The sequence below is a fragment of the Oxyura jamaicensis genome, chromosome 5 (genome assembly GCF_011077185.1).
Source record: "Oxyura jamaicensis isolate SHBP4307 breed ruddy duck chromosome 5, BPBGC_Ojam_1.0, whole genome shotgun sequence".
NCBI lineage: Eukaryota > Metazoa > Chordata > Aves > Anseriformes > Anatidae > Oxyura > Oxyura jamaicensis.
This window is the reverse complement of record NC_048897.1, coordinates 28862688-28889675: the sequence shown is the minus strand read 5'-3', so window position 1 is coordinate 28889675 and position 26988 is coordinate 28862688. Positions and strand designations below refer to the sequence as shown.

The window sequence follows — 26988 nt, the reverse complement described above, 5'->3', positions numbered from 1 at the left end:
GCCTGAACTGCAAAGGCTAAAAGCAGTGATGTAGGCCGGGGTGAACACAGGTAAACAGAAATTGGCTGCTTCTAATTCGTTGATTACAGATCTCAAGTAATTCACACTGCCTGGGCTGGCCAAAAACCAGGGAGGATCATCTCCTCTGCTATTTGCCATTACACTCCTACCTGAAAAGAGTACAAAACAGTACAAAATGAATATTATTGTGCACCGTTTAATCTCAAAGACACAAAAGAATTCACAGTCCCCTAAAAGAGCAAAGAAACATGGAATTGTCAAAGTCCTCAATATCAAACATACCATCAAACCCATCTGCCTATTGAAGAAAAAGAACACAGGTGATTTTGCTGAGCCCAGAAATGGGACATCTGTAATGCTACTGTCATTATCAAAAAAAGCAGGTGCCATGATATTTCATGCCTGTGTTCAGATCGCTCAGCAGCTAGCCAGCTTCAGCTGCATTCAGAAGTCTCCATTTCCAACTTTAATGAGAAGTGAATGGCAGGCTACTTACATAAATTTCTAACATGAATTTAGGATCCTATTTTTGAAAAGCATGACCTAAATCCGTGGTGATATTACTAATAGGCTGTTAGTCAGCCTTTTATCTATATTTTTGATAATTACAGCATATTCTAACATAGACAGTGATTTTAACATTATGGAATGAGACTTACCAAAGTTGCATTTAGGCTTTCTGTTAAAGTGGATATTGCTTCACAAGTTTCAAAGGAATAAAACTACCTGGGTTTAATTTTAAATGTGTAAATAACCAGACAGACTGGAAGTCTAGGAAAAGTAGGAAACATTCTGTATTCCTTCACCAATTGACAGCACAAAACTTCTCTGTAATATTTGAATTGTGTGTGTGAAAACCCACAAGAGGGCATTTATGTGGCAGAAAAGAGCTTGAAAGTTATTGCTATTACTGATTGTTCTATCAAACCGGTGAGGGCTGCTATCATGGCTGAGCTTTCAGAGTTTCCTTTTTAGCAGCTACTCGCTGTCATCCTAGCTGGCTCAACAGCATGAGACAAACCTCTGTAACGTCATCACTTCAGCAGCTTTGATCTATACAGGTTCAACAGAACTAACCACGGATTCATGCCCTTGACTTATGATTATTTTTAAACGATCTTTGTTATAAAAATCAATGGATTTTATCTCAAACGGCAAAGCTAGATCTTTTTGTTGTTAATTTCCTAAGTGGCAATAATCTCCTACTTATATATATATATTTTTGGCACACCAACCCATAAACCCTAGTTACAGCTATGATTTTTTCTGACCCAAAATAGCTCAGAGACCTAACAAATGTTAACTGTGGCATTCACAGCAACCCAAACAATCAAACACTTTCAGCTGTGGTACCAGTGGAGTGATAAGAAGGCTCATGTAAACATCAAGAGTTTTAATTTGTAAGATGTCTGATCGACACTGCGTGAAGCAGCTTGACAGGCTGGCTCCCAGCCTGCTGGGTGTGCAGGACAGAATCAGCAAGAAAAATAACAGAAGCCAAACAAGTTACAGGAAGCTCCCAAACGGTCAAGTACTTTTCTTCAAATTAAATGTAAGTGTTAGCAAGATACTTCATCTACTTTTATATTAAAGTTGACTTCTGGACATTAAAAATGCATTAAGACGGGCATTTTTAAATTGTATTATCTCCATTAGTTTCCCTCAGGAATCAACAGTACATTATTGTCTAAAGATTAATATTGATAATAATTTGAGATAAAGCTGTATTTCTGTACGAGTAACAATAGAAAAAGAAATAATATAAATGCCAAATAAAAATTCAAAATACAACACAGGAAATGATCTGATAATGTTTCATATAAGTGATGGGCATATGAATATCGTTGCACAAAAGAGATCAAAAGGAAAAACTAACTTCTGCAGGTATTACTAGTTTTTCTGCACATTTAAAATAGAACAAATTTCCCTTACTTTCCTTTGGTTTCCTTTTTTATTTTTTTTACTTATGAACTGCTTATCACAATGATTATGCAAAGTCCTTTTGAACTAAATGAATTAGTATAAAACCAAGTAACATCTTCAACAGCAGACATAACACTTCAGAAACGTTAAATGAGTAGTAAAGGCTCAGATAGCTAAATATCAATTATGCCACAAAATGCTTCCTCATTTATCTCTGTTTCTATATGATGTCCTGTGTAATCACTATGTTGATTCATTTTCTCATTTTCGGGAGAAAAAGGAACACTCATTATCCAAAGAGAGGCTACAAAATATTGCTTTCAAGAACACACTTTCTGGGAGCGTGTCAGAAATTCCTTCAAGACAACAGAGTCCCAACAGCACTTCCTTGGGTATCTGGCTTCTTTATCAGACCTATATCCAAGCATCTGAGTACGCAGTTATCAGCTACTAATGCTCCACTTCCTAAAGCAAAGCATCAAAGCACAGACGAGGTGATCTGGAAGGACACTGGGAACGAAGCAGGAGCTCACAGCTCACGGCTGCCAATGAGCTGAGCTCAATGTCCTGCCCTGAAGAGACCCTGACCAGATATCAGCGGCATCTTGTCTGCCTGAACAGCAGCATTTCCTAGCAGCCACTACATTCCTTCCAACACACACAACCTCCAGTATGTATTTTTCCTTCCCAGTCTGGCATGGCATCTTGAGAGGCTGCCAAATTCCTGATAATCTTAAAACTCAGCACGTGTGTCATTCCTTTGCTGGACTGGGGCAAAGGTGAGCTCTATACCCAATTGATTTAGTCAGCCCACTCCTGATCATTAACACAGACACATAGCATCAGTCTAATTACACAGAAGCAAGTCCTGCCAATATCGTTTTACGAGGTTCAATGACTATCCCATTGCAACAGAATTTTAAACATATTGTTGGGGTTTGATTGCAAATTTTGAAAAGGTCATTGGAAGAAAAAGTAATTTCCATGACACCAATAATTTTGTTCTAGGTCTCCACGGATTCCTTTTGCAGCTTGGTTTTCACTAATTGCATGTTGCTATTTTTTTTGATGTTTTATTATTATTACTACAGATTGATTTTAACTGTTACAATTTAATGATTTATTTATTTTACATCTCATAGCCGTTTCACTGCAGTTACATAACACCCCTAACACCTCAAGCAGTTTAATATTTTCTTTTTTTTTTTTTCCCTGTAATATATATATTTTTTAAGTCAAAACATCAAAATAAGAAGCGTTTTCTTACATACCTTGTGTCCCAGCCACGTCCCATGGTGACCCTCCACTGGAAGGCGCTCTGCGTCCCCAGTTAGGTCAGTCAAGGCATCCTGAAGAAAAGAAGTCACCATCTTTCAGATAAGTCAAACAGCAAGGGCAAGTGAGGAAGATCTCAGACTATCCTGAAAGTTTCCCCAGGGTAGCCAAGGGTAGATGAGGTCTCACAGTGCACTTACTTTTGGAGACAGCGTTCCTCGGATACTAATCACCACCTTCTTCTTATCATGGTCCACAGCCACATAGAAAGGAGTTTCATAAACCTGGAAAAGATCCATTATTGTAGCACTCAGGTGAAACATTCCTGTTTACATATTCTCCTGCTCAGGGAGAAGCATGCAGAGCACCTTGACAGACCACGCCTTACAGGTAAGCACTCCTCTGAACGATCTGATTTTGGCAGTAACAAATATGTCTGACCAAGGGGCAGAATTTCTTGGCAGAAAGAGAGGAAAAAGTTCAAGTTCCCTTCTTTTGTACCACTACATCTGGAAACATGTGAGCCCCGCTAGGAGGGACCGTAGGAGCATGCCCCAGATACAAAGGGGGTTGCAGACTCCTTACCGCATCATGGCAAGAGGTATAGACGATGTCCACTGAGGTCATGTTCTCATCCAAGAAGTGGCGCCGGATGGCAATGGCATTGCAGCCACAGCAATTATCCTCCTCAATGGTGACACTAGGTGCATAGCGGGGACGTGAGGGACAGAGACAGCAACATCTGCAGAAGGAAAAAAAATAGAGAGCTTTGAGTAAAGAGGAATGTGGAAGAGACTGGCTTTTAGAGTGGAATGCCTAGAGATGAGGGAAAGGAAGGGGGACCCTGCAAGACACACTGGACTCATCTTGACAGCAATGATTTCCTTCAGTTGTTGAAGCTCTTGCACAAAACAGCACACAACTCATGTTTCGGCATCAAAAAGGGGCACTGGGCTCAAATGCAGTTTTCTTTCTGAACACCAGAGAGAGCTACAGTGCAACCAGTCTCCAAAGAATCACTGCACGGTAGGGCTGGGATCTCTCCTCAGAGAATACTGTGCTTAATGGCACAATTCCTCTATTGCTTCAACACACAAGCAGATAACATTTATTAGATGTATATCTATTTATAATAAACAACAAAACAGGTCTAGAGTCATCCCAGAACCACAACGGAAGCAGATTCTTTCTTCCTTTCCTTTCCTTGAAAGATGCTTCACAGGTAAAAGTGAAAAGAAATTGCTTGCATAAGTGCAAAAAGCTCAACCTCAAAGAGAATCTGATGACAGCATTACAGCAGCTAAAAGCAAACATTTAAAACTATGCAATCCTGAACTGTACTACAGCATTGCTACTGTGAGGTGAGAACTGTACAGCATGGCAGAAGAAAAAACAATCAGCGAGAGCACAGCACAAACTCTGGCCCAGTCTTATTGATGCTTTAATAAAGACCCAAATGTCAACTCCCTGCATATATGGGCTTGCTGATAAATCTGATTTATGCACTCCAAGACAGCTATTTTGACTCAGTGTGGAAGCAGTCTTGTGCCAGATGAATCCTCTCCACTGGCTGTCCAAACTACACAGGACTGGCGTGATCCTTAGTGCACCAGAGAAGATAGAGCATATGACAGACTGGTTTATTTAACAAGGTAAGAAGATAAGCAACTGTAAGAAAGACAAAAGAAATATATGAGAATGAAGGAAAAGAGATAGAGACAGCATACGGAGTGAAAAGGGAATAAAAGGAGAAGAGTAAAGGAGAAGGAAGTAACTGAAGAATGAGGGAGAGAGCAAACTGATGAAAGAAAGGAGAATTCTAAATCAGGGAAAAACAGAAGGGAAGAGGAAAGAAGAGAAGGCAGAGCGATAGACAGGACGGCCACTCACGAGCAGGATCTGGCCAGGCGACAGAGTCCACATGTGGGCTTCCTCATCAGGTATATGGGCCAGCCATAGGCCGCCAGGGCAAACAGCATGTAGTAACACACCTCTTTGTATCGCTGCATCTCTTGCTGAAAGAGACAAGAGACTCACTAAAGGCCTTATTCTCTTAACACGTTGATTTTTTCCTGTTTCCCTTTTTCCATCTTAGTTAGACTGCACCCTTCTTTCTGAAGATCAGCGCTCTCTCTTACCACCACTAGAACAGCAAACACTGTCAGCATTTCCAGGTGGCTGCAGGAGAGTGCGCTGGTTATGCTCATCAAGATCCTCTCCCTCCCCTCCCAGTATAGCTATGCCATTATTTTGATCAGAGGGGCCCTGCTAGCTGCTTAACAAAGGCAGAAGTGAGTTCTATAGGCATTCTCCTCTATGTATCAAACACCCTGCTGCAAAGGAAGGCCATTCTCTGTGGGTTTTGCCCCACCCAACCCTAACTGAACATTGGAGAAACTAGTTTAAGTCTCAAGATGAGCTCTCTAAATACGCTGCTCCACATGGGCACAGGCCATAAGGAAGATGCCCAGAGAGGACCACAAAGACAGTGTGGAGCCACGTGCCCCAGTGCTGTCTTCTATAAGCCATGCTGATATTGCTCCCCAAGCACCCTCTGCAGAAGGAGACAGGCTGAACACAAGCAGGATGTTAGCATTAAATGCAGCAGAGTACAGCATAGCCACAAGCAGGTTAATCACAGAATTGCTTGATCAGAGAGATAACCGGGATTGGGTCAATCTTGCATCTCTTGCAGCAATATCATCTAATCAAGGAGTGTGAATATAGCCCAGATGAAGGGCTGCAACAGGAGCATGCCAGGAGAAAAGCCAAGCTCGATTTACATAAAGCAGACTGCAGTCATTTCCATCCTGAGAACTGCTGACAGAACCAGCCCCAGGAAGGAAGGCCATCTCGCTCCAGGACGCTCCCTTCCCTCATCATGATCAAGCCCTGCCTGCTGGGCTCCGTGAGGTCTGCTGCTGGTGCACCATATGGAGCTCTGCACAGCATTCCTGGCTGCTGCACTGAACTTGTACATGTGGCTTTGGAGACACCTCGCATTGTCTTTCCCTGTCTGAATGGAAATACTACCACTTCCCACCACATGGAGGACAGAGAGAGATAATGCTTTAAAAGTGATTCTGAACACAAAGCTTGAGGAGTTTTATTCTATTGTACCAGTCTTAATTTCTGTGGTAATTCCAGAGGGGCAGAAGAAAAGAGAAACCACTGAAAATAAAGAATACAGGCTACACGGGAAGTATGGCGAGTTTGCAAGATCACAGTCTTACCGCATTTTTCAGATCCAGATACTTTGTGTTCCTGGTCACTGGCATCCCAGACAGAAAAGCTAATATGTCATTGTTTGCCTGTAAATCACAAACAGACAAAAATTCTTCTCTGTGACACCAAGACAAAAATCTACACGAAAAAGAACTACGTAACATGGGACAAGGTAGCTAGCAAACATCTTGACCAGTCTCCTGAATGGGTTCTGATTTCTGCCTGATTTGATCACTGCTGTCTGAACATCACCTCTGGGGAAAGAAAAAGAAAAAGAAAAAACACAATTTCTCTATTAAGTTGGAAATCTCAATGCCAGTAACAGCTTGAGATTTCAATATTTTTTTCCTGATGTTGCTGCTGCAGTTCTGTCCAAATGCTGAAGTCTTCTCTACATCACTGTATAGAAGGAGTAATCTTCCTATTCACTTCAAAGTAACTGCCTCCTCCTTCAAGGCAGTTGCCCATCTGGGGTCTAGAGCTAAATCTGTATGTATCACCTGCCTAGAAAAGACAACAGGTGTCAAGCTCAACTTAGTGTCATTTGGGCCCTTTTGGGAGTCTTGGAAAAAGCTGCTAAAGAATAGAATTTTTATTTTACAGCTCAGTGACTGGCAACAGCCCCTCACACAACAGAAACAAGGTGGGCAGAGACATGCAGTTCTCACACAGTAAGTCACAAGAGCAACAGGTTAAGTCAGAGGCCAAGTGAAATGCCCACCACCTCCGTGCACAGCAGCACGTCCCCTCTACCCACCTCATCCAGCACAGCATTGCGCTTTGCCCGTTGCCGTTGACGCAGAAGAACCAGGCCTGCAATGATGTCAGATGGGACGATGTCAAGGTCTCGGAAAAACTCAGCAAAAAGGTAGGCAATTTCAGAGTAGGCGTCCTGCAAAAATCCATGGAGAGACGGGTTTAGGAGGAGTTTGGGTGTGGGGAGCCTCAAAACAGGACACAGAATGAAAACCAATGCGGCAGCAATGGCCTCATTTCTGTACCTCTCTCCAAAACATCTATGGGATTCCTTCAGGGAACACCATATCTGGCCTAATCATTATTAATACCCTTCATATTTTACATAGTCGCACATATAGGTCTCAGCTGAGACTGAATTTGCACTGTGCTGATTGCCTACGCGTGGATAAACAGACCACCTCAACATCAAAACAGGCAAGGCAAACACAAAGGAAGGGAAGGGAAACATTTTCATCTCTACATTGTAAATAAGTCACAGGAAGTAAGCCAAGAACCAAACAAATCCCAATCCAATGTCATCTCGAAGTCCTACTTTATCCTCAAAAGCAATTTCAATAGAACAAAGGCGATTCAGGAAAAGTGCACCAATTTTGTCCTATTTAACAGTTTCTTCAGTTCCGTAACTCTGTCCTGGAATCATTTTCCCCATACTTAAGCTAGACCTCACCATCCCTGGTACTTCACAGAGAAAGTGAGGGATTTCTGAACCCTGCCACTGAACTGTCTCTGTAGCTGGCATTATCACCACACTCTTTGTTATATGATTTCAAAGAGTTAAATCACGACAAGCAGGTGTTACATATTACAGCTTTTGGTACTGAAAGAGCTGAGCAAGTTACCAAGCTTTTCCAAGTTTATCTTGGACCACACCCAAGCAAAAGGGCCTGAAGAGAAAAACCTGTAAAAAGAGATCTGAGTCATTGAATGCAGAGTTCCAGCAGAGAAAGTGACCACCCCCAAAAAAAGGAAGACACCACAGAAGGGAGGGAAGTGGAAGTGATCTTCGAAAGTCACCCAAAGGCTCTGAAGCAGAGTGACACGGATTTTGACATGAAATGTTATTTTCCCTTTGGCTCTGTACCATGAAAGAACACAGGACCTTTGAGTGAGAACAGTCTGGGAGGTTGGAGATGAGCTGGACTGCGGGGCAATGCGTCTGGCCATCACTCAGAACAATGAACTTAAAGGCAGAAGTGACCCAACGGCTAAACAAACAAAAAGTGGGACTTAGCAAGTGCTCTGGAACACAGTATTTTCACTCGTGCCATTGCTAAACCTTTCCTATGAAGATTTAACAGTCTCATCCTGAACTGCCAAGCCTGTGTTTTCATAGCATCCTTTACTCAGAGTTCGGGGCACGTGACTACAATCTTGTCTGTAGAAAGCCTGGGCTGCTCACTTGAAGAAAGGCTGGTCTTCAGGTCAGAATCTCTCCACCTCTTTGACAGGCAAGAAAGCAAGTCCCTTCTCCCCCTAGCAGGCTGGCAGGCAATGACCTACATTCATTTATCTCTGACAAACTCCTGGAGTACAAGATTACTTTCTGGATTTTTTCACATGCCTACAAAAGCATGTTAAATCACCGTTAGGAATGGGACTCAGGTGCCAACTGTGCAGGTTTCCATACCAGCTGTGCTTCTGAAGAGCAAATGGACTTGCATCAACCTCTCCAACATTACAACCACATAGTTCTCAAAGTACTGACCGCGTAAATCCTACCACCGTTCCTACAAGCATGCAAGAAATGCAAATGGACTCAAAATATAACTAACACCCGCTAATCCAAAGTAACAACCCCTCCTTTTAACACTGACCAAAATAAAAGGTCAGCACAAGAGTCCAACATGCAAGTTTTGTTCCAAAGGAGGGGTTTCTGCTGGAGCACTTGATATGACACTGTAGGATTGATTGTCTGCAGTGTTCTGCTACAAACCCTGGAGGCTCTGGGGCTGGCAGAGCCTTAGTGCTGCAGACTTCACTCCAAACCCTTAAAACAGATTCTTGCCCTGATGCCACGTCCGCTCAGAAGAACTCTATTTTCCAGCTCAGAGGACAATCATCCCCTGCTAGAACATTTTTCCCATGAAGCCTGGGAGAGGCAGCAAAGGATTCATTTCTGATCCATTACATATGCATTCATTCCACACACTGCCATGCCAGGACACACAAAGTCAGCTTGTTTCTTCAAAGAAAAGAGCCTGGAAATCACACAAGCTGAATGTAAAGTGGAAATTCAATAGCACAAGGAATTTGAAGATTCTGGTATCTGCTTTTATGTTCAACTAGAAAAAAAAAGTAGAAACCAACAGTCACGGCAGAATGAGAAGTTTGTTTTAAAAAAATCCTGACACAAGGTGAAATACGTTGCATTCCTAGATAAAATACATTTGTTCAGGACTCAGGACATTTGGCTGCCCCTCAGGGCTCCTAAGCCAGGCTGCACTGCCCATGCTGGCTCTGGGTACCCGGGCAAGGCACCTGGCAGTGCTGCCAGGCAGGAGGGAAGTAGGTGCACCCAAAAAGCAGAGGAGCAGAACATAACCCCTGAGGGAATGCCACTCTTTGAGCTGCCACAGCACAAAGCTTGTTTTGTTGCAGTTTTCCAGACAGATTTTCCTAAGCAGCTCTAGCAGATCTGTGAAGGTCAGCAGTCCTGGGCCGTTCTTCCTGAGCAGGACAGCAGCTCGGGGCTGGATGTTCCCCAGGAATCACGAGGTGTTTTGTCCAATACTGCAGGAGCGCCAGCATGGCAGAACACTTGCTGGATTTCTGCAGAAGGGCTGTGACAACTCCTGCAGCCATCCACACTTCGAAAACTCCACCCCGAGGATAACTACGCAGCACTTACCAACAACCCTTTTTAATCTAATTCATACTGGTTGCCATCTGCGATGAACACATGTTCAGGTAGCCTTCACCTGACTCTCCATTATTTTTACACAGCTTTTCATCTTATTGCACCTTTCCCTTTTGAGGTTAAAATCCCAGTCTTATTTCGCTTCCTATACAAGCTCACGTCCCTTCCATTATGCTCCTTTTTCTGCTGCATCTTTTAGGAGATCAAACTATATTTAGTGAGAACATCACTGATGTGGCCAGTCCCTTGATGGCTTTCCTGTCATTTTCTATGCCCTTCCACTAAAGTTAAATGTTTTTTTTTTGTTTTTTTTTTGTTTTTTTTTCCTGGGTGTTTTTTTTTTTTGGTCACTGCTGTACACTGATGTCTTTGTTGAGGTGCCCTTGATAACTCCTAGCTCTTTTCCTGAGAGGTTGTAACTAATTCAGAGCCCATCAGTGTATGCGAGTAATTTGTTTCTTCAAATGCGTATGCATCACCTCATCCTTTTCTATTATGACTTTCGTTTATCATTGATAATTCCCTTGTTCTGCTTGGTCCTTCAGGAGTTCTCAGATACTCTTAATTCTCACCAACCTAAATAGTAGAATCATCAGCAAAATTCTTTACCTTACTATTCACCTCTCCACCAGGTCACTGGGAGTCCTGTTGAATACCACCTTAATGTATAAAAACCTGCTCCCACTGCTTTCAATAGGAATGAATGGGCTGCTAACTTTCATGGAAGCAAAAATCAACCCCTTACCCTCCTGTGTTCCCTCTTCCCCCCTGCCAAGCTGTTTTCTGCATGGGAAAGTACCAACTGTAGCATGTAAAAACTTCAAAGCGTCAATCTTCATTTGAATCCATGAATTAGATGGTAGGTTTGGACCAGTTGGTATCTAGAAATACTCCTTTGCCAATTCTGACAGGTTAACATTTTCCCCACTTTCAAAGAGGTCTCTTTTTGAAGCATAAAAGACAAACAATAAGAGAAACTGCCTAAGCAAAAGGAAACTGAAGCTGACCGAAGTGCTGTCAAGTGCTGAACCTAAACTGATGAAAAATGTATTTTTCCACCAGCATCTGCACTTAAAACACCCCAGTTTGCCACAACAGCAAGGTAAAGAACAACTTCAGGAGAAGAGCTTAAAACTGACGAACAACATTGCTTTTATGTGCCATTACCTGTCCTAGAGAGCATCCTGTAATACTCAAAACCAGAAGGTTAAGACTGGCTGTTTTGAAAAAGACAACTGCCCTCCCCAGCAATGTTGAAAGGTGAAAATCTGCACCTAAAGGGAAACACCAGCTTCTGGTTTTGCATGGAATACCCAGGTTCCCTCCTGCAGAAATACAAGTGTTAATTCAACCCAGTCAGGCTGAAAGGAAAGAAAACTAGCACACAGCAAAACTTCATGCCTTTTCATTCTGAGAGGCAGCTCAGCTTGCTGCTTCTTGAAGGACTTTTTTGATCTTTGCATGCACTGCTGTCAAGGCTTACTGGACTCATTGTGGCTCCAGATCTCAAAGAACACTCACAGGGAAATGAAACATGTCCAGGTTTGACAGCAGGAATCCCACTCTGCTGTGCTCTGCTGAGTCCCGTGTACCGTGGGCCACACATGGAGCTTGCTCTCTGACTTGGTACCTACCGACTGAGAGTCTTTTGTCCGTGTGCAGCAAAGAAAAACTTTGAGTCGGCGTGTCCAGCTGCTGGCCTGCCCTTCTTCCAGGCGGTGTCTGCAGTAAAGAAATAAAGGGCAGGTCAGCACATGAGGACAGGCAGGAGAACATGACAAAACAACTGTATGCCAATACATAAACCACGCAGCCACAGGTAAAACGCATCCTAAGCCATACTCTTACGTTTATGTTACTCTAGCAGAGAAAAGGAGACCTCACACAGTTTAAAGCCTGAACTCATTTCATAGGAAAGTGAGCTTATCAATGTTCTAGCCAGGACCAAGCCCCTGTTTTCATACAGATGGCACCCTTCCTGAGCAAGATGGTTGTTCTATCTCATCTGCTGAAAGCAGCATGTCCAAGCACCTGGCGGTGCACAGAAGAGGTGTTTTACCTCTTTGGAACTAGATGATTTTTAATGTCCCTTCTAAGCTGAGCCATTCTATGATTCTCTGAGTGGAAGGAGTATCTACTGGAAACTTGGTAGCTGCATCAGAAACTTGGTAGCTCTGATGTATCACCACCCAGTGGAAACACTTCACCTTGGGTGGGGAGGGTTACAAAAGACACTGAGTACTTACAATAAGAGCTGTGCAAATCTTTCCAATAAATTGCTTATTTGGAAATATATATTTATGCAAAGTAATGCAGTAATATAGAACTGAAAAAAGTCTGTTCTTTTTGCAAGTACAGTGCATAACTTTAATCTGAAAAAGAAAAAGCAAGCTAAACGTTCTCTTTCAATTTAGGAAAGGTTAAAAGAGCCTGAATACAGACGGTTTCACTCAACCCACATTTGGTTTATATGACATTTCAATTTCAGTTCAAAATTAGCTAATCGGACAACCCTATTTAAAATAAACTACAGCTGAGTTCATTCCACTGTTGTGAGCTTGCCCTAGTTACAACACCTTGCAGGGTGACAGTCCCTTACGTTTGTTTAACTAGCATTCCTGCAGAACAAATCTTGAGATCAAGTCAGACTTGGCACTGTTGAAGCAGGTGACTTTTTTTTTTGCCAGACAGCCATGCCATCTGCATGTGAGAAAGTCCACAGCTTTTCTAACACGGGATCTTTTTAATGTGAACACTAACTTAACATGGGGCAGACCCATGTCAATCAATCAAGACCAAATCAAGAAGACCATCGTTTTTCTGCCAAACGATCACATCAGGAAGATCCCAAGCACAAAGAGTGGATTGCACCTGGCAGAAGAAGATGCTGGTAAACAAGTAGCTGCCTGCAACAGGAGGAGGAGATTCTGCAGGGCTATCCATCAGCTCATGCCTGAACATTTTAAAACTACCCATAACCTCCAAGGAAGATTCCAAGAAGTGGGACAGGAATATGAGGGTCTTAAGACAGAGCTGGCAGTGCCAGTTTGCTCTACAAATTCCAGAGAACTCAGGCAGCAATGCAAAGAACTTCACAACTTCACCGCGGGGGCTGAAAAGCCAGCGTGCTCTGAGCTATTTTCACTCCAACTTTTCCCAAATTCTTTCTTCCTAACACTGAACTTCCACATGTTTATTATGAGCCCTAGAGCAAGTTTCTTAGAAAACTCTCAGCACAATTAATTGAGTCATTTGTTTTGTTTTATTTTGTTAGCTCTGCAAGATTGTAAAAGCCCCCACACATCAAGATGCCACTAGTAAAGGAAAACCACTGTGTAGCGGAGTCCAATAAGTTACAGAGTACCACAAAAAGGAAGCCAAAGTCACATGTCTCCTAAATGTGACAAACAAACCAAGTACTTTCATGAGTTAAGACAGAGGAAATATGGCTCAGATTAAGGTAATGCAAAGGTCAAATTACTGCTGTAATGTCAGAAGGCTGTATCATTGCAGACCGAGGGACCTCGATAGGAATGGCTGGTCCTCAGCATCTTGTAGAATCACAATCCGGAAACAGGCAGAAAATTTCAAAGCATACTCCTCAGAAGGATTGTTTTAAGTGGAGAATTTCAAAATATACTCTGGATACAACTGTTTTAGTAGCAAACACATAGTAATATTTTATGTTTCCCTTTCACATTACAGCCCACAGCATTTTGCTTGTTAACATCTGTTACCGCTCCCCTTTCTACAGTAGAAATCCGCAAACAGCAGGCACAAGCTCTCTGAAAATGTTACAGGCCTGGAGGGAAAAACGTGGCCATGGCCCAAAGGACAAATACCTTCACTCAGTTGTCTGGGATCTTAAAATTCCAGAGGGAAGATCATTTTTGGTGTTTTGTTTTGTTCTACCTTAAGTTCTCCAGCAAAAAGAACTTTGTAACCTGTGGCACTCAGTTTTCCCTTCGGAAAAAAAAATGGATTAAGCTCAACAGCTTCTACTTTTTGTGGTGTACTAGATCCACAGTATCTTCACAGCATCTTCCAGCTTCTCATCCAGATCTGCATGAGAACATCTTGATCATAATGCAGCAATTGCACACATTAGGGGCACTAACTGAACATCCAAGGACAGCGTTAGTAACATACTGGAAAAGAAAGAGCATCTTGTATTCTGCAGTAAAAACCAGGCTCCTTCAAACAAAGCAAACAAAAGTCTAAGGACTTTTTTCCTACAGAAAAATAGTCTGAAGTATCCCATTTCAAGACACTGAATGAGCACATATTGAATACACTCCCTGAATATACATTCCCAATGAGAAAAACAAAATTTGCAGAATACTTTTTTTAAAAAGTCTCATTTTTAACATTCAAAACATAATGCCCTCAGTCCTACAAAGCCACATTCCTTGCTGACAGTTACATATGTCAAGACTGCATAATAAAACAAAGCCTGTTTGTGTTGTCCCACTACTGGAAAAAGCTTCTGAAAAATGCCTTGCTTGGTGAAAAAAGCTTTCACATCCCCATCTGAGTAGCTCAAAGATGCAATCAATTCTTAATTAAAACATCTAGCTTCCAACACAAAAGAAACTGTTTCCTGGCCAAAACCAAAAACAAGAAATCTCAGGCCAAAAGGTCCTATTTTGCAGATAAAAATAAAGGAGGAAATGGGCTTTGGAAGAAGATGCCTCTACCTAAGCAAAATCTAAGCATTGCCTTGCTGTTACTAGGCAAAACACAATGCTACAGGACAGACAAATAAGCTGTTATGATCAGCACTGTGGTTCAAGGGGCTAGCAAGTATTTACAAAACCAGTGACTAATGCATAATCCATCCAGATACTTCCTTGCTTTGCCTCCTTTAGATACAGATGCCCACACACAGCACCTGACAGTCTGCGCTGCATTCCTCCAAAATCACCCTCACCGAAGGGAAGCAACGCCTGAAGCTGAATGCTCCCTGAAGCAAGGCAGGGAGAATGCCAAGAACCAAAGAAAGCAGGGCACCCTTCCAGAAATGCTGCTTTACCGCAGGTTGTATGTCCTCAAGTTGCGCTGTCTCCGCTTCGTGGCACGCAGTTTGACAAAGGTCCGGCCTGTCGGGTCGAAGACACACAGGACCGTGATGCAGACACTCAGGATGACAACCCAGTTGCATACAACCATTCCTACAAAGAAAGGAGAGGAGTCAGGTGCTTAAGTCTTAAGGAGTCAGGTGCCCTTAAGTCTTGGCAGCATCGTTGTTCTCTTCTCTTCTCTACAGACATCACACGTACCACTCCGTTGCTGCAGGGCAGACAGAGGAATTTAACCCAAATACTTTTGCAACCAGCTGCAGCACAAGTAAATATCCTGTGCAAAGGCTTCTGACCACAGCTACGTTTTCCATCTGTTTTAAATTGCCCATGCAGAAGGCCATTGAACACTCATTGAGTACCTAGGTGGACTGTAACATTACTACCATCAGCCCCCAGCCAGCCCGCTGAGGGACTGAAAAGAAGTTCTAGAAAAATGGTAAAGCTATTTTGAACAGAAGAGGAACCAGGTCTTTCAGAATCCCCAGACAGACCCTTCCATGGGAAGGTGAATTCTTGCCTCGGTGCAGACAGCACAAACAAATGAATAGAACAACTGTTCTGAGCTCTAATGTCTCAGGAAAACAAGCACCACGTTTACAGCTACAATCCACTTCCAACAGTCAATCCCCACATGCATGAATGAATTAGCTCTCCAAGGCAAGAGGATGTCTGCGCATACACAGGAATGCACACAAACCACATTCCAAATACATACCCAAAGTGACACTCTTTGCGGTGATATCATTGCAGGAAGTGTAGTACTGCGTTAGCCAAATGATGCCCACAATAGCATACACAAACTCAATCACCAAGATAGCTGAAACAAAAGGAACACAATGAATAGTAGCAGCATCTCCCTAAGGATTAACGACTGCCTCTCCTCATCTTCTGGAGAGGAATCTCAAAGACAGGTTCTTTAGAACAGTGGCACAGGCTAAGTGATGGCAGGACTGGGCCCCAGTGCTTTAGGAGGAGTTATTCAAGAAAGCAAACCAAAACCGTAATGCCTCCTTAACAGTAACTACTCCTAAGTGACACAAGGACCACACAGCTCTGTACATGCAAGCACTCTTGCTGCAGAGGTGTGAATCAACCTTCCACCCATGACAGTGGAAAGACTCCCAGGTAATAAGAATCACCACCTAGGTGATTCTCAACCACCTCAGAGCTGGCCTGATTCAAAGAAATGGTGTAAATAGTGATGTGTACCCAGGATTAATTCTGCTTACTACACTGAGCACATGTTCCCATAACCTCTGTCCTTTGCAGCCCTTACAGCAACAGTTGCCAGGATGCAGCCCTGAAGGAAGCATTTACTGGCTCCTCAGTTCTGCACGATACCCTGGCAGTGAGCGAGAAACTGGGGGTTGACAGTGGCTCAACAAAGAAGCTGGGGAACACTATGAAGTGCCCATCCTCACTTTCTCAATGCATTACAACCCCAAAGTATAGATGGGGAGGCAGGTACTGAGAGGGTAAACAGCTTACTTTGATACGCACAGCATGCCGTTGCTGGAGCTGAGACTGAACCCATGTTCCAGCCTGATGGCTGACCATCCACCCTCCTCATCTACACACCGGCACGGTATCGGACCGCAGGTGGTCTGCTAGAAACCAGAGCTGGACCCAGCTCCTCATCAGTGCAACCTATGTTCTGAAGTGGCACTCAGCTTTGCCCTCCTTAGGTGACCTCCCCTCTGAGAGTACCAGCTGCAGAGCAGGAGCAGCAGCAGCACAGACAAGGCCATTGTGGGCTCGCATCAGAGCTATCTCCTCAGGTTCGTAGGCACTAAATATCACATGCTGAAACAGGACAATCACACAGACCTTGCCCATGAAAAGGTCACAGCACTACGACTATCATCAGAGCTGACAAAACTGTTAAGAGTAAAAAACCATCAGCTAAACATATGTAAGACCCATGTTACAGTGTAAAAACAGAATCTGAACATGGGTATGGTTTAACACAGGCAGGGAAGAATTCTGGATTATTCTTGGGTAGGAAAATGGCTCTTTGGATTCTCTCTCCCTCCCTTGCCCCATTTAGTCTGTTTTTAACAGTGTTACTCAAGCTGTCAGGCTCTACGTGCTTCCCTAGGGAGACCGCAGCGTGTCTGGGAAACTGGAGAGAAAGATTTGTTTGCTCTTCATGTTAATGATTTGCACTTAGCACTCAAAGGCGGAAATGTCTCCCAGACAGAGCTTTCAAGCAAGGTTACCCATATTTTAGCAAATTTTGCATGAAAACAATCCAGCAAAAACATGCGATGCAAAAACATGCAATGCTTTGTTGGAATGGACTTGACTCTGCCTCTCCGAAAGATTCTCTTAGAATCGTCACCTAGCAAGAAAAAAATCCAATCACGTTTCTGTTTCTAGAAGAGAATAGCAGTATTCTATTCTGGAATACCAGAGGAGAGAAGAAAAGCTAAAATGGAAACCCTGAATGACAGACTAAAGAACAATCCCTTTTCCAGCCTAGTTCTTGGTGAGCAAACAAAACAGGAAATGTTTTTAGGAACACAAGATAAATATGCACCCTAAGAGAGAGAATGCAACCAGTGAGCAGGTGGCAAACCGATTTATCTCCCAGTGCCTGGAGGTACAGTATCAGAGTGCAGGTTGCTGGATGGAGAGACGCATCACATGTGAGTCAAGAGGTCAGGTACGTCTCGAGGTAGGTGGATGCAGATTTAAGTATATATATGACAGGCAAGGACATGCACATGCCTCAGGGTGAGAACAGCCATGATTTACAAAGGAATATGTCTGTATCATAGGAAAACTTGTGGAAAAAAAGGTGGGAGAGAGGTGTAGATGCATCTCACTGTGGCAGATCTGTGTTGCAAGACAGAAGGGGAGCATATTTTCTTAGAGGAAAAGGATGTACCTGCATCGCAATGAGGATGACAAGTTAAAGGTTTGCTAGAAAGATATTTGGGGCACTGCATGAGAGTCTTACAGCAATGACAGGGTGCAGTATATGATGTATTCAGATGCATATCACATACAAGTGGCCATCTGGATGTCTTTCAGAAGCTGTGTGTTTGTCAGGGTGTGGGGAGAGAAGTCTTCTGCGATAGCAGATGGCAGTGTGGAGGCTGAGTCATTAGGAGGCCTCAGGCCGCTGCCTCTTACCCAGTCTGACATAGAGCACATACTGCATGGAGTCCCGGGGCTCTGTGTACAGGATACTGCCTCGCATGCTGAGCCAGATGATTGCCACCTCTGCGATCATACAGCTGAGCAGGATGCCCAGGTAGCCTCTGCCGTGGTCCACCAGGTTAAGCGAGCAGGTCTCGTTGGGGTTGTACACCAGCCCAAAGAGCACCACGGAGAGGATCACAAACCTGCCAGTCACAAACCAGCTCGTTATCACAGTAAGCCAACGAAAGCTACATGCAATATCCCGTATCTGCTCTCCTCAAAGTTACTGAGGATCCTGTGTCCCACCTAACTCGGCTGCTGACAATTAATATTAATTTAGTCTGGAAATCCCCTCCCCACAAGCCATCCAGAGGCCTTGCTACTCCCCTCCCCTACCCCAAAGAACAATTCGATGATCTGTGTCAAGGCACATTATCCCATGGGATCTGCTACTCCAATTGCTTTTCCTGTGCCCCTGTGCAGAAATATTGCCCCAAGCTCCAGTGGACAACACTGGGTAGCTCAGGAGGATACAGGGAGCTCTGGTCAGGTTTCTTCGTTGGAACTGGAACTTAGAATAGAACTTCTGCAAACAACCAACAGCTGGAAATATGCTGGTGTCTGTCAGAAATGCCCAATAGAAGCCTTCCAGACACTTGTATAAGTGCAGGAAGAATTACAGCTGCAAGAAACAGGAGCAGCAAAAAAACAAAAATAATAATAAAAAAATCATGGAATTATTCAAGCCATCATCCTGCCTTTCTCACTTACCAGGTGGTATGCAGGAGGAAGAGGAAGACTGCTGGCAAAACGAGGTCATCGCTGCCTACAGACCAGCGACGGCGGAACACGACAATCCCTGGCATGGCTAGTGGGTCTGAGAAAGTTCAGCAGGCACGACACTCACCTCCTAGAAAAGAACACAAAGACACTGCTGATCCTCTTCACCCCAACAGCAGCGCCCCACAGCCCCGTGCCAGCAGAAGGACCACACCTGAGATCTACCCTATTTTTACACCAAAAATGGCAGAGCTTCTTCCTACCGGCACCAGGGGGCATGGCATGCTCGAGAAGGAGCACGCAGGAGAAGAAGGTACAATTTGAAGGGTGGGAAGGATTCGGTGACTTCAACACCTGCTTCACCAAACAAAATCACCACTCACCCAGCTCCACTTTACAAGATTACCGGGAATCCTGTTGGAGCTCTGTGTCAGTAAGTAGTCAGGTGCTTTGGACAGGTTACACGGGGGCCTCAACCCTGAACAAGGTCCTATTACCGTGTTCTTCTGCAGGCATATCTGCTGCAGCCTCTTTTCTTGTCCAGCTGTGCCCTCCCTCACTTGGCTCAGCAAGGCAGAGTACCATTAACAGTTAGCAGTAGCATTTGACGGAGCTATTGACTGACTCCCAACAGAAAGCACTCAGAGCCAAGGCAGCAAACTCCTAGGAGATCTCCCGCTCAACCACAAGTTGCACAGAAGCACCCTGCCAGCTCTACATCTCCTTTGTGTTCATGTTGGCCCTGACGGGGACTAGCAATTAAAAAGGTCGAAGATTGAGGGGCTGGCTGTTCCTCCTCGCATTTTGTTTGTGCTCCTATTTCTAAAGCTTCACAAACCCTTTTTAAAAAAAGAAACAGCAGTGATATAAGTCACAAGACTCCACAGGGCTATCCAGACACCTCCTCCCAGCAGAGCTCTCCCACACCACTTCAGTTCTGCTGTGCACGCTCCAGCCTGCTCCAGTCCAATCCTGCGGGGTCAGACCAGCCCCGTCTGCCCCCACAGCACCCCCTCTCCCTTTGGCATTTCTGGTACAACTCGCTCGGACCCTCACCAGCAGCCGTGCCTTCTGTACAGTTTTGTCCACCTTCTGTTTCAGAGATCTCGCCTCTGCGCGGTCTGCCCACAGCCACCAGAGATCCGGCTGCAGCGATGGTCGCTTCCTCCCTCCCGTGCTCCAAACCCTGCCACGCTCCCGACCTGCACCCTCCTGTGCTACCACAGACCAGGGCACCACACACATGGGCCTCCCCGCTGCGCGTCCTCCCAAGGCATCTCAGTCCCAAGTCGCAGCACGGCCCCCAGCCCCTGCCCGCCCTCCACCTGCACGTGCCACAGCCGGAGCGCTCCGGCCACGACCTGTGGTCACCACGCTGCTCCACAGATGTGTCTTGGAAGCAACAACAGCTTTTCATACCGATCTGGAAATTTGCTGCTAGGCAAAAAGGAAAGTGTCCCCATTTGTTACTTGTGATGTAACCAGCACTTCCAGCAGCATTTCACCGGGAATATCATCGGCTGCACCTCATGCACCACACAAAAAACTTAACGCGCTCATGTCTCCAAGTGCTCTGAGTTTAAAAAAAAAACACAACACAACTGGACAAGTGACGTGGTCACATTTAAATTGGTTTGAACCTTCTTCACAGTAACACGGGTGCTGGTTCTGTGACAGACCAGACTGTATCACAGCACCAGCTGCTGCAGGTGGAGAAGCCTCCCCGTCCTACCAAGGCGTACTCACGAGTCACATGTGGTTGCCCCATCCCTTTCCCACGGTGCAGACCCCCCCAAAACAGAAGCCTCCCTGCTGTACTGACACCCAGGGCCACCGGCCCAGCCCCACCTACCTGCTTCAGTCCCCAGGCACTGAAAACATGCACAAGTCTTGCGCACTTTCCGGGAGACTCCATAACGAACAGGCTGACGCTTCCAGCACGTTACTCACTTGGGTGAAGGAAACGCTCTATTCCACAAACACAGCGAATGTGAAATTACAACACCATTTGGATTCACACTTCCTTAGCACATAATAATCAGAGCACTCAGTACATTGCAGCTCTACCTTCAAACTGCTCACTCCTCTGGCCATCTGGCAACTCCTTCCAGCCTCGCCGTGAATAACCCGCCTGCCTATCGCGTACCACCCGCACGACAGCCCCTGTATCTCGAGTACCACTAGCCCTGCTCCGTATACGTGGACGCACTTTCCGACATGCTCGCTCGCTCTGCCTCTGGCCAAGCTCAGCTCCCGTCGTCCCCAGCTCACGGCTGCGTCCCACCAAGGCGCTTTCCACAACTCTTGCACCCCTCCCAGAGTGGGCAGGCGCGCTCCGCCTGCTTCCACCGCCCTGCTGGCTCGGGGCAGGGTATCGGCAAGAGCAGCAAGCACCTGAGGTGAATTCCTCGGGCAGAGGGACGGATGGGCCAGAGCCCAGCAGCCCGGCACTCACCGTCACCACGAGACCAGTCACCGTGGGGCTGTCGCTCCTAGCGGTACGCTTACCGGGCAGCCAGCACGCTGCAAAGAGTCCCAATCAATTTTCAAAGATTGCCTCTGCCAAACCTGAACTTAGAGGCCCAGGGCCTCGTCCCTGGTTTGGAAAGAAAGGAGATGATAGAAGGCCTGAGACCGTAAAGCCCACAAAAAAAAAAAAAAAAAAAAAGGCACCACCATAATGCTGTCACTGTGAAGACTCTGGCTTCCTGCCAGGGTAGCAGATCCCAGGAGTTACATTTCCAGAAGATGAAGATGGGAGTTCCAGCAGGGGAACTGGGAGGAGAAGTGGAAGGTCAGAGTGCAAACAGCCCTGAGACCACTGACCCTAGTTTGCAACAACGAGAATCCCTTGCACTGACCCAAAAATTGCTCCAAAGAGTGGAAAAATTCCCAGGACCTTGAAATCTGAACCCTGGTGCGAGAAACCCTAAGCTCCCGACGTGAAATTCGGGGGAGGCACATGCAGGAGTGAGCTTTGCATGCAAGGAGTCCAGAGCCCTGCCCCTCAGATCAGAGGCAGATCTACGGAAGCAGAAATCTTACATGGCCCGCGGTCCAGCCGCCGCTCATCCTTCTCTCCCGCGAGGGCGTTCCAGGAGAAGTGCACATCCACGGAGACAGGCATCACAAGCGAAGGAGGGAGCAGCAAACTCTTCTTGCAGCCATTGAGAATCCCGGGCGGCGGAGGGAAGGACGGCGCGGTGCCTGCCTGCCGCCGGAGCCGGGCATCATCCTCACGGCAACTCCCTCCCTGCGAGCCGGCCGCCTCGTTCGTTCATCGGGGCTGCCGAGAGCCGCCGAGCCAGGGGTCGTGACTCCCCCTTCCACACCCCCGGCACCCTCTGGAAGGAAGTGACATCATCCCTATTCTGAGGAGATTGTGTGCGAATTGTGGGAAGGATGGGGAGCGAGAGCGGGCGACGCTGTCAGATGCGTGCGGGGAGATGGGAGGGAAGGGAAGGCTCCAGCAGCGCCAACCTCGAGCCTCCTCCTCCCGCAGCGAGGCCGGCGGCACCGGGAGCGCTGCGGGCACGGCCCCGGCCCGGAAAAGCGCCCAGGCGCAGCGGGTGGCATCAGGAGGGTGCTGAGCCCGGCCGGGAAGGCCCTGGGCCGCCGGCCTCTCCTCTGGCACACACTGAATGACCAGGGGGAGGGGAGCTGGACGGGACACAAAAGGGGCACACAGAGGGGGCCACCCGCCGCAGAAAGGAGAGCCTGTTCCAGAGGAGCAGCCTCTGCCGGCCTTTTCAGCCGCTAATTCCTTGTGACATGCTCTGGGGTATGACAGGATGTGGGGGAAGGGGAGAGTTAGCTGGCTGCATGGGAAGGCTTAGAGAAAAGAGCAAGGGAGAAAAATGCTACAGCGAGACAACATTCCAGCTAAACCTAGGAGATTTAGTCTAATCCAACAACCCATCACGGCTGACATTAGCCTGGGAGGAAGGCGCGCGAGCACAAGCTGAACCCAGCCCCAGCTGAAGGAAAAGGGCTGCGTGCACCCCGTGCTGCAGGAGACCACCCACGCCACGCCAACGCCCGCGAGAGAATCAGCGACTCCCGGCTCTCCGCACCACGCAGGCACCCGAGGCACAGCTGCACCCACGCAGCCCACGCTGACTTCCCGTGAGCCCTCTCCGGAGGCTCCCAGCCCCGGACCCGCCGGGCCGGGGGCTCGCTCGGCATCCCCTCCTCGGCTGCCCCAAACGCTCCCAAGGTCCCTGCTTTCTTGCTCGGCCTCCCATGTTTCAGACCATGACCTGCTACTCCTGCCAAGCAGAAGCTGCGAGGCCAACCGCACGCCAGAATCAGATCCCGCACAGCGCCACGAGTTTCTTCTCGCTCTGACGGACCGCTGGTGATGTCCACACAGAGACACCAGCAGGGGGGAGCCCTGCTAGCCTGACACGCTCATCATCTTCCCCCAGCTCGAGGCGGTGACCTGCATGCGACAAGACACCGTGCAGGATGATGAAGCAACCCCCCCTCCTCTGTGCCTTGCACCAGCCAGCACCCTTCTTCCCGCTATACTCCCCAAGCCCTGCCTCAGCACCAGAGCCCCACAAGGAGGGGGTGCCCAGCGGGGCCGTGGGGAGCCCAGCAGGCAAGCCATCCTTGCTGCATGGGGCTACAGGGTCCCAGCCCAAAGGGTGTCTCTGCAGACACACAGAATCACAGAATAGTCTAGGTTGGAAGAGACCTCCAAGATCACCGAGTCCAACCTCTGACCTAACGCTAACAAGTCCTCCACTAAACCATATCCCTAAGCTCTACATCTAAACGTCTTTTAAAGACCTCCAGGGATGGGGACTCAACCACTTCCCTGGGCATCCTATTCCAGTGACTAACAACCTGTTCAGTAAAGAGGTTCTTCCTAATATCCAACCTAAACCTCCCCTGGCACAATTTTAGCCCATTCCCCCTCGTCCTGTCACCAGGCACGTGGGAGAACAGACCAACCCCCACCTCGCTACAGCCTCCTTTCAGGTACCTGTAGAGTGCGATAAAGTCACCCCTGAGCCTCCTCTTCTCCAGGCTGAACAAGCCCAGCTCCCTCAGCCGCTCCTCGTAAGACTTGTTCTCCAGACCCTTCACCAGCTTTGTTGCCCTTCTCTGGACTCGCTCGAGCACCTCCACGTCCTTCTTGTAGCGAGGGGCCCAAAACTGAACGCAGTACTCGAGGTGCGGCCTCACCAGAGCCGAGTACAGGGGGACAATCACTTCCCTGGCCCTGCTGGCCACGCTGTTTCTTATGCAAGCCAGGATGCTGCTGGCCTTCCTGGCCACCTGAGCACACTGCTGGCTCATATTCAGCCGACTGTCAACCACTACTCCCAGGTCCTTCTCTGCCAGGCAGCTCTCTAACCACTCATCTCCCAGCCTGTAGCGCTGTTTGGGGTTGTTGTGCCCCAGGTGCAGGACCCGGCACTTGGCCTTGTTGAACTTCATACCGTTGGCCTCGGCCCATCGGCCCAGCCTCTCCAGATCCTCCTGCAGAGCCTTCCTACCCTCGAGCAGATCGACACGCACCTAACTTGGTGTCGTCTGCAAACTTGCTGAGGGCGCACTCGATCCCCTCGTCCAGATCATCGATGAAGATGTTAAAGAGAACTGGTCCCAGTACTGAGCCCTGGGGGACTCCACTAGTGACCGGCCTCCAACATGATTTGACTCCATTCACCACAACTCTCTGGGCCCGGCCATCCAGCCAGCTCTTAACCCAACAAAGTGTGCGCCAGTCCAAGCCATGAGCAGCCAGTTTCCTGAGGAGAATGCTGTGGGGGACAGTGTCAAATGCCTTACTGAAGTCAAGGTAGACCACGTCCACAGCCTTTCCCTCATCCACTAAGCGTGTCACCTTGTCATAGAAGGAGATCAGGTTCGTCAAGCAGGACCTGCCCTTCATAAACCCATGCTGACTAGGCCTGATCGCCTGCTTGCCCTGCAACTGCCGCATGATGACACCCACGATAATCTGCTCCATGAGCTTCCCTGGCACTGATGTTAAACTAACAGGCCTATAGTTCCCCGGGTCTACTCTCCGACCCTTCTTGTAGATGGGCGTCATGCAGCAGTCACCGCAGGACAAGGCCCCTGGCTGCCCCGGCAGTGCTCCTTCCAGGCACTCCTGCAGTACTGGACGAGATGCCATGTGGCTCCTGGGGAACATCCAGCCCCGAGCTGCTGTCCTGCTCAGGAGTAACAGCCCAGGACTACCGGCTTTCACAGAGCTGCTAGAGCTGCTTAGGAAAATCTGTCTGGAAAACTGCAACAAAACAAGCCTTGTGCATTCTGCCCCTCCACTGGCCTGTGCGGTCTCAGCAGAGGTGGCTCCGTGTACCTGGGCAAGGCACCTGGCAGCGCAGCATCTTCCCTTCCAGAGGGACGTGTTCCAGAGAGGCGTCCTCTGCCACCCACCATGCAGGATGGCAATCACAAGTACCTCCCTGCAGCACTGTGCAACTTTCCACGTCTCCTTGCATCAACAGGAACACCTTCTGCCCCTTGTCACCGTGCCGGCATTTCTTCACCTTCCTAAGTTACTTATTGGAGCTATTGAAGCTCACTGTATTTCTTGTGGATGCCAGCAATTTTTTTTATATATACCGAAGTGAACTCAGAAAGCAACAACACTGTAAAATAACCGCGTTTGTCACATCCAGGTGACCAAAAACACCATTCAGCACGATTAACCAGACGGCTCCCGACCCTTAAGCGTGTGCTGGTTCATAAAATCCGAACCCTTCCCCTGCCATAATGGCACTTGGGAAACAGGCAGGGTTCCAGCCCTGCCTGAAGCACACAGCCCCACTTCCCCTCCTCACGAGCACACCCCACAGCCACCACGGGCAGCCTGCCCCACATCGGGTCATCACCCCCGCGGCTTACAGAAGCCCCCTGTTCACGTGCAGCATGCCTTTCTTAAGCACTTACTGTACTTGACGGAAATCATCAATTAGAACTTGGAACAAACTTTATCAGTCCCTGGCCAGCTATTTTTAAAGGCCTTAAATGAAGCTCTTTCTGTTTCTGAGCTTGGACCCTCACAATCTGGGAATTGTTCCTTGCAGTGAGACACAGGGGATGTGGTTTCATCCCCACTGAGATGTCCCGAGGCTGGTCAGGCATTTCCTTGCCGGTGTCTGCACGCATGCAAACCCATCTGGCCTACGGCAGGAGCTGGACAGCGAGGTCAGTTGCCGTCCGACTCCCCTGCATGACCCACCCGCTAGCAAAGAAGGGCAGGAATAAGCCAGGTGACAGATGAAAGAAAAGCATTGAGACCTTCAACGAGTGCATCTCCTGGATGGGAATACCTCCAAGTAACAGGGAGGGATACCTACTGAGTGCACGAGGTGATACAGAGGCTCGTACTGTAACAGGAAGACAAGTCCCACAGCACCAGAGGAGGACGAGTCCTTCCAAGACACGGCTGCCTTCTGCAGGCGGCAGCAGGTCTGTATTGCAAGCAGTGCCTTCAAGTACTGCAGGGAAAGCTCCTTCCTTCCCTGGGGGGAGATGGAAGAGCGGCTGCCAGAAGGCTGTGAGGACAGATCTGCCGTAACTGAACAGGCTTAAGGGAGCAGATTTGTATTTTGAAGAATATTACACGTATTAACGTAACGTCTAGGAGCCACATTTACAATCAAGTCACAAGCTGCTTGGCATGAGCAGACAATGCAGGCAAAGTCATGGCTGTTGGAATACCAGTCGCACACCTACTTTTAAGATCCTCCTCCGTACCCTCCTATTTCCCAAGCAGAAGAAAATACAATGAGGCAGTGCCAGAGCCACGAGGTCAAGTCATCAGGTCTGAGCCAGAAAAGGTTCAAAAAGTCTCCTGTGGCCTGGCCCACTTCAAGTGGGGCTCCCTGACACCACATTGTCACCAGCAGGGAACTACTGCAATTAGGTCGGAGC

The 26988-nt window shown here is 47.2% G+C and overlaps 1 protein-coding gene across 6 annotated transcripts in view; it reads right to left on the bottom strand.

The window, feature by feature from the left end:
• The window catches only part of DAGLA (diacylglycerol lipase alpha), a 65703-nt gene that overhangs the window by 16222 nt on the left and 22493 nt on the right, over positions 1 to 26988 (bottom strand). For 4 of the 6 annotated variants that reach the window (XM_035326610.1, XM_035326612.1, XM_035326616.1 and 1 more), the window contains exons 2-12: positions 19060 to 19198; positions 18280 to 18491; positions 15857 to 15958; positions 15093 to 15231; positions 11695 to 11782; positions 7202 to 7336; positions 6453 to 6530; positions 5110 to 5234; positions 3805 to 3961; positions 3420 to 3503; positions 3216 to 3293 (exon numbers count right to left, since the gene is read on the bottom strand). In XM_035326610.1, coding sequence (XP_035182501.1) covers positions 3216 to 3293; positions 3420 to 3503; positions 3805 to 3961; positions 5110 to 5234; positions 6453 to 6530; positions 7202 to 7336; positions 11695 to 11782; positions 15093 to 15231; positions 15857 to 15958; positions 18280 to 18491; positions 19060 to 19154 — 1293 coding nt within the window. In that variant the 5' untranslated portion in view covers positions 19155 to 19198. Of the gene's footprint in view, positions 1 to 3215; positions 3294 to 3419; positions 3504 to 3804; positions 3962 to 5109; positions 5235 to 6452; positions 6531 to 7201; positions 7337 to 11694; positions 11783 to 15092; positions 15232 to 15856; positions 15959 to 18279; positions 18492 to 19059; positions 19199 to 20920; positions 20985 to 22113; positions 22686 to 26988 lie in introns of those variants that run through there. The other 2 variants (XM_035326611.1, XM_035326614.1) reach the window with 2 other exon arrangements.